General features: G+C 48.3%; 1 protein-coding gene across 6 annotated transcripts in view; it reads right to left on the reverse strand.

Moving 5' to 3' along the window:
* Positions 1 to 3,888, reverse strand: part of KCTD3 (potassium channel tetramerization domain containing 3) — a 69,707-nt gene extending 65,819 nt beyond the window's left edge. For 3 of the 6 annotated variants that reach the window (XM_044943200.2, XM_044943198.2, XM_025286093.3), the window contains exon 1: positions 2,349 to 2,552. In XM_044943200.2, the coding sequence (XP_044799135.2) occupies positions 2,349 to 2,431 (83 nt within the window). In that variant the 5' untranslated portion in view covers positions 2,432 to 2,552. Of the gene's footprint in view, positions 1 to 1,596; positions 1,871 to 2,348; positions 2,553 to 3,856 lie in introns of those variants that run through there. The other 3 variants (XM_044943201.2, XM_006076322.4, XM_044943202.2) reach the window with 3 other exon arrangements.
* Positions 3,889 to 6,000: the final 2,112 nt, after the last annotated feature.

Below are 6,000 nucleotides of genomic sequence, written 5' to 3' on the forward strand. Positions count from 1 at the left end.
GTCGATAGCATTCAAAAAGTATATGAACAATCAGCAGAAATTAGAAACTAGGGATGACTATAGTGCTACTCTCGAAGGCCAGCCCTTGCAGGGTATTTCATTTTTGCATCCGTAAGTTCCAGAAAAATATCTACTTCTGCTATATTGACTATGCCAAAGCCTTTGACTGTGTGCACCACAACAAACTCTGGCAAATTCTTCAAGAGATGGGAAAACCAGATCACCTGACCTGCCTCCTGAGAAATCTGTATGCAGGTCAGGAAGCCACAGTTAGAACTGGACATGGAAAAACGGATTGGTTTCAAATGGAGAAAGGAGTACGTCAAGGCTGTATACTGTCACCCTGCTTATTTAACTCATATGCAGAGTACATCATGAGAAATGCTGGGATGGAGGAAGCACAAGCTGGAATCAAGACTGTCGGAAGAAATATCAATAACCTCAGATATGCAGATGACACCACCCTTAAGGCAGAAAGCAAAGAAGAACTAAAGAGCCTCTTGATGAAAGTGGAAGAGGAGAGTGAAAAAGTTGGCTTAAAACTCAACATGCAGAAAACAAAGATCATGGCATCTGGTCCCATCACTTCATGGGAAATAGATGGGGAAACAGGGTCAGACTTTACTTTTGGGGGCTCCAAAATCACTGCAGATGGTGACTGCAACCATGAAATTAAAAGACGCTTACTCCTTGGAAGGAAAGTTATGACCAACCTAGACAGCATATTAAAAAACAGAGACATTACTTTGCCAACAAAGGGCCATCTAGTCAAAGCTATGGTTTTTCCAGTGGTCATGTATGGATGTGAGAGTTGGACTATAAAGAAAGCTGAGTGCAGAAGAACTGATGCTTTTGAACTGTGGTGTTGAAGAAGACCCTTGAGAGTCCCTTGGACTGCAAGGAGATACAACCAGTCAATTCTAAAGGAAATCAGTCCTGAATATTCATTGGAAGGACTGATGCTGAAGCTGAAACTCCAATCCTTTGGCCACGTGATGAGAAGAACTGACTCATTTGAAAAGACCCTGATGCTGGGAAAGACTGAAGGCGGGGGAAGGGGACGACGGAGTAAGAGGTGGTTGGATGGCATCATCACTCAATGGACATGAGTTTACTCAAACTCCGGGAGTTGGGGATGGACAGGGACGCCTGGCATGCTGCAATCCATGGGGTTGCAAAGAGTCAGACACGACTGAGCTGACCTGAAGTTACCAAACCTGCAAAACTTTCATTTAATTTTAGGAAACCATCCGTGTCTTACATTAGGAAACACCAATCTTCTACTCCATGAAACCGAAAGCTATGTAGCAGCAATAAAGCTGTAAATTCTTAAACTAACAGTTTTGCATGGGGGGGGCGGGGAGGTGCAGAGTGAGCAGAGTAAGAGTGAGGAATTACTGTTTCCTGTGTTAAATTCTCCAGCACACTTTGAAAACTTTTAAAACACTGCACATTGTTATCACAAAGGTTCATAGTGCTGCCGCTCTGCATTTTTAAAAGCACTGGTTAAAAACTCCCAAGCGTTGAAAACCTTGTATCTTCTCCAGCACAGCAAAATACACTGAATTTCACGGCGCTTCATGGCTTATCTCTTACCTAGCCTAAAACGGCAACCACCCCTTCCTTCAAACAGAGCTGCCAAACTCGCATTTCCGAAAGGAGTGACTCATAAACCATACCAAATCCAAAAGCATACTATTTTTTTTACCCCAACAAGCTTATTAAAAGACACAGTAAGGGAACGGAAGACCAAAGAGATGAGCGGAGAGCTTTCGCTCTGTTTACTAGGAGGGCGCCATACGGTGCCACTACCAAGGATTCCCAGAACCAACTCTTCAAAACTGCAGCTTCCAGACACACTGCGCTACAAGTACAACAGACCCTTCAGAGCCATGAACCAAGAAACTCTGGAAATAAATAAGAGCGCACCGCAAATCTACAATGCTCCCTCCACCAAAATTATTGGCGATTAAAAACAGCCCTCAACGAGGCGTTCTCGCCCAAGCAAACCGATGTTACCTTGTTGACCAAATAGAAAGGGAGGCAGGTTCACCTGCAACAGCCAGACCATAAGGCCGGGCTTCGACAAAATAAACTCAAAAGTACACGTCAGGTTAGGTAAAGGAAGGTTACAGAAGGTTCCCCGGCCAGATCTCCTAAAAAGAGGGGGAGGATCGTGGCCGGCGTCCTAGGAAGGCTGCAGCGAGGCCAAGGGCCCGGCTCTCAGAGACTCAAGGCCGCCTGCCGCCCCCCACACCCGCCCGGAGGGCCCTGTGCTCCCCACCCCGCTCGCCTGCGATGCCTGCACAGGAGGACCCCTGCCCGCCGCATCCCGGCCCCGAGCTCACCTGGTCCCCCCCACGTTCAGCTGCACGATCTCGCCGCTGCCGGCCGCCGCCGCGGCGAAGCTGCCGCAGTGCCCTCCAGCCATGTCCGGCGGCGGCACTCGCCGCCCTCCCTCCCAGGCCGGGGCCGCCGAGCCCGCGGCGGGAGCCCGAGGCGGCGGAGGCGGCGGGGGCTGCAGGGCCAGCAGGGCGGCGGCGGCCGGAGGGCCGGCGGCGCGCGGAGCCTCCCCCACCTTCTCGCCGGCCGGGCGGGGCTCCCCGGCGTCCGCCTCGTCCCCTCGGCTCCCGCAGAGCGGGAGGGCGGCCGGGCCTCCGCCTCTCGTGGCCTCCAGGCCGCCGGGCCGGGGGGCCTGCCGTCAGCGCGCCGCGGGCCCCGTCGCCACCGCCGCGGCCACGGCGTCCGCGCGAGGGATCGCCGCGCGGGACAAAATACGGCGGCGCCGGGCCCTTCGCTCGCCGAGGCCCGCGAACCTCAAGGAGGGGAGAGGAGCGGCGGGGTGGGGCTCCCCAGCCCCGCGGCCGGCGCGCCGGGAGGGCGGGAGGAAGGTGCTCCGGGCCCAGCACCGCCCCCGGGATCGTGTTTCTTTCCTCCTCCCGGTTACAATCGCCTCTGCCTTTTAGGTTTCAGATTTTCCAGCCCTGGGACTCGAGATTTCTCACGTTGAGGGCAAGTCTGGGCAAACTGTCCTAAACATCTTTACAGTCTCCCTTTGTAACCAGGAAGGGTTAATGTTGACCCCTCATTGGATCTGCTTCTGTGACTTTAACTCTTAGTTTGCCTCTTTTGTTATTATGGGTTTACAGAATGGCCTGCCCAGGGAATCCCTACCCCCCCCTTCCCTTTCCCTCCCCCACACACCTTCCACCCGACCCTTGGGCTAGGGTGACTTTGGCTCCACAGAGAGATAACCACACACACACACACACACTCCCCACCTGGCCCCTGGGCTAGGGTGACTTTGTTTGGCTCCAGTGAGAGATAACCACACACACACACACACTCCCCACCTGACCCCTGGGCTAGGGTGACTTTGTTTGGCTCCAGTGAGAGATAACCACACACACACACACACACACACACACACACACACAAACACTCCCCACCTGGCCCCTGGGCTAGGGTGACTTTGTTTGGCTCCAGTGAGAGATAACAGCACACACACACACACACACACACACACACACACACTCCCCACCTGACCCCTGGGCTAGGGTGACTTTGTTTGGCTCCAGTGAGAGATAACAGCACACACACACACTCCCCACCTGACCCCTGGGCTAGGGTGACTTTGTTTGACTCCACTGAGAGAGAACCACACACACACACACACACACACACACACACGACCTGACCCTTGGGCTAGGGTGACTGGCTGCACTGAGAGAGAGACACACATACACGCACCCCCCCCAACTGACTTTGGCTCCGCTGAGAGATAACCTGACCCTGCCCACCTGTGAAGGACTCTGACAGTCTTGAGTTATTTGTGTGGGAAGTGGCGCCTGCTTACCTGTAGGACTGAGACATTCACTTTTGGGGGGCCAGAATCCCAGATAGCTTGTGGCATCTTTATTTATTGATATGGCAGGAGATAGTTTCACACCACCTGCGAGCTGACTGTAAAGAAATGAAACTAACACATCCACCCTGCCTGAGGCTTGCCCTTCTAGGAGATAGTTGCGAGAATTAAATAGCCTTTTTACTTTATTCTCTCAACTCCCCGAACCTCTGAGCCATAAAAGAACCTGGCATCCAGGCCCCAACGGGACGGTTATTTCCAGACGCTACTCTTCCGTCTTTTCTGTCTGCCAGCTAGCCAGCTGTCTGAATAAAGTCATATTCCTTGCCTCAAACACCTGTCTCTTGCATTTATTGGCCTATCCTGCGGTGACTAGACTGAGCTTGGACTCAGGAACACCTTCTCCACGTGGATGTGGGAGATGAAATTTTCTTAGAGGTTGAAGTTGTGCCTAAACGTATACTATTTACTGTGGGAATGCGGTGAAAATTTGAGGATTTTAAAAGTTTATAGCGCTTACATTAGCAAACTCCTTACCTTATCCTCTTCCATCTCATCCCTACTCATCCCCAAAGAAGTTTGATTTTTTTAAGCAGGGAAGGAAACAAAAGACAAGCAAAAAAAGGTAAAACCCTAGGCTGTGTAGGGCCCCATGTTCCTGGACTATAGTAAGCGGTCAACTAATGTTACACACACAGATACAATTTTTGTAAATATATATGTTTTTGCTTTAAGTAGTACATATTGGAAACTAAAGCTCTAATGGCTACTAAAATATATATTTAAATACTATACTTTAAATACTATTAAACACTATAATAGCTTGTGAAGTAAAATTCATATTTTACAGCAAGAGGGGGAAAGTTTTAAGATCAATACAAGGAGCATCTGCCTTCCCCAGACCTCCATAGGAGATAACCTTCCTTCTTAATCTTGAGGCCACTCACTTTATACCTGTAGATCTGAATTGTGTAAGCCACCAGTAACATAGCATTTAGTGTACAGCCCTCTGTCTCAAACACTTGTATAGCTGTGCTTTGACCTCTTGTGGGCAGAAATTTTCTATTTCTTTTTTAATCTTTGGAGATTTTCTAAGTTCTTTCTTATATTATATATATATATATTTTTTTTACTGAAGTGTAGTTGATGTTTTCATTTCTTTCTTTGATCTACTGAGTAATTGCTTTTGTTAACAACCTGATTCCCCTCAAGCTAGCAAAGATGGCATCTGATGTTTCAGAAGTTGTTTGTGGTTCTAAATCCTTAGCATGAATCGTGTTTTGTATAGTTTCACCATTGGAATTCAAAGTGAAGACCTACATGATATTGTTTTTAATTTTCATTATTATAATAATTTTTTAGTCCTCTGCTGGCAAATATGACAGTGATATGATGACCTTGGGCTTCCTTGGTGGCTCAGGGGTGAAAAAAATCCACCTGCAATACAGGAGTTGCAAGAGACTCAGTTTTGATCTCTGGGTTGGAAATGTCCCCTGGAAGAAAAGGCATGGCAACCCACTCCGTGTTCTTACCTGGAGAATCCCATAGACAGAGGAGCCTGGTGGGCAACAGTCCAAGGGGTAGCAAAGAGTCGGGCACGACTGAAGTGACTTAACACACACAAGATGACCTTATCCAAATTTGACTTAAAAGAGGATAGCAGTATTTACAGATATAAGATAAATATTATTTACTTCCAGTTAATGATGCTCAAACTACCGCACAATTGCACTCATCTCACACGCTAATAAAGTAATGCTCAAAATTCTCCAAGCCAGGCTTCAGCAGTACTTGAACTGTGAACTTGCAGATGTTCAAGCTGATTTTAGAAAAGGCAGAGGAACCAGGGATCAAATTGCCAACATCTGCTGGATCATTAAAAAGCAAGAGAGTTCTAGGATGTGATCTATCCTGGAGAAGGTTCCATGTGCGCTTGAGAAAAAGGTGAAATTCATTGTTTGGGGATGAAATGTCCTATAGATATCAATTAGGTCTAACTGGTCTATTGTATCATTTAAAGTTTGTGTTTCCTTGTTAATTTTCTGTTTAGTTGATCTATCCATAGGTGTGAGTGGGGTATTAAAGTCTCCCACTATTATTGTGTTATTGTTAATTTCTCCTTTCATACTTGTTAG

This window comes from Bubalus bubalis, chromosome 5 (genome assembly GCF_019923935.1).
Source record: "Bubalus bubalis isolate 160015118507 breed Murrah chromosome 5, NDDB_SH_1, whole genome shotgun sequence".
Lineage (NCBI taxonomy): Eukaryota > Metazoa > Chordata > Mammalia > Artiodactyla > Bovidae > Bubalus > Bubalus bubalis.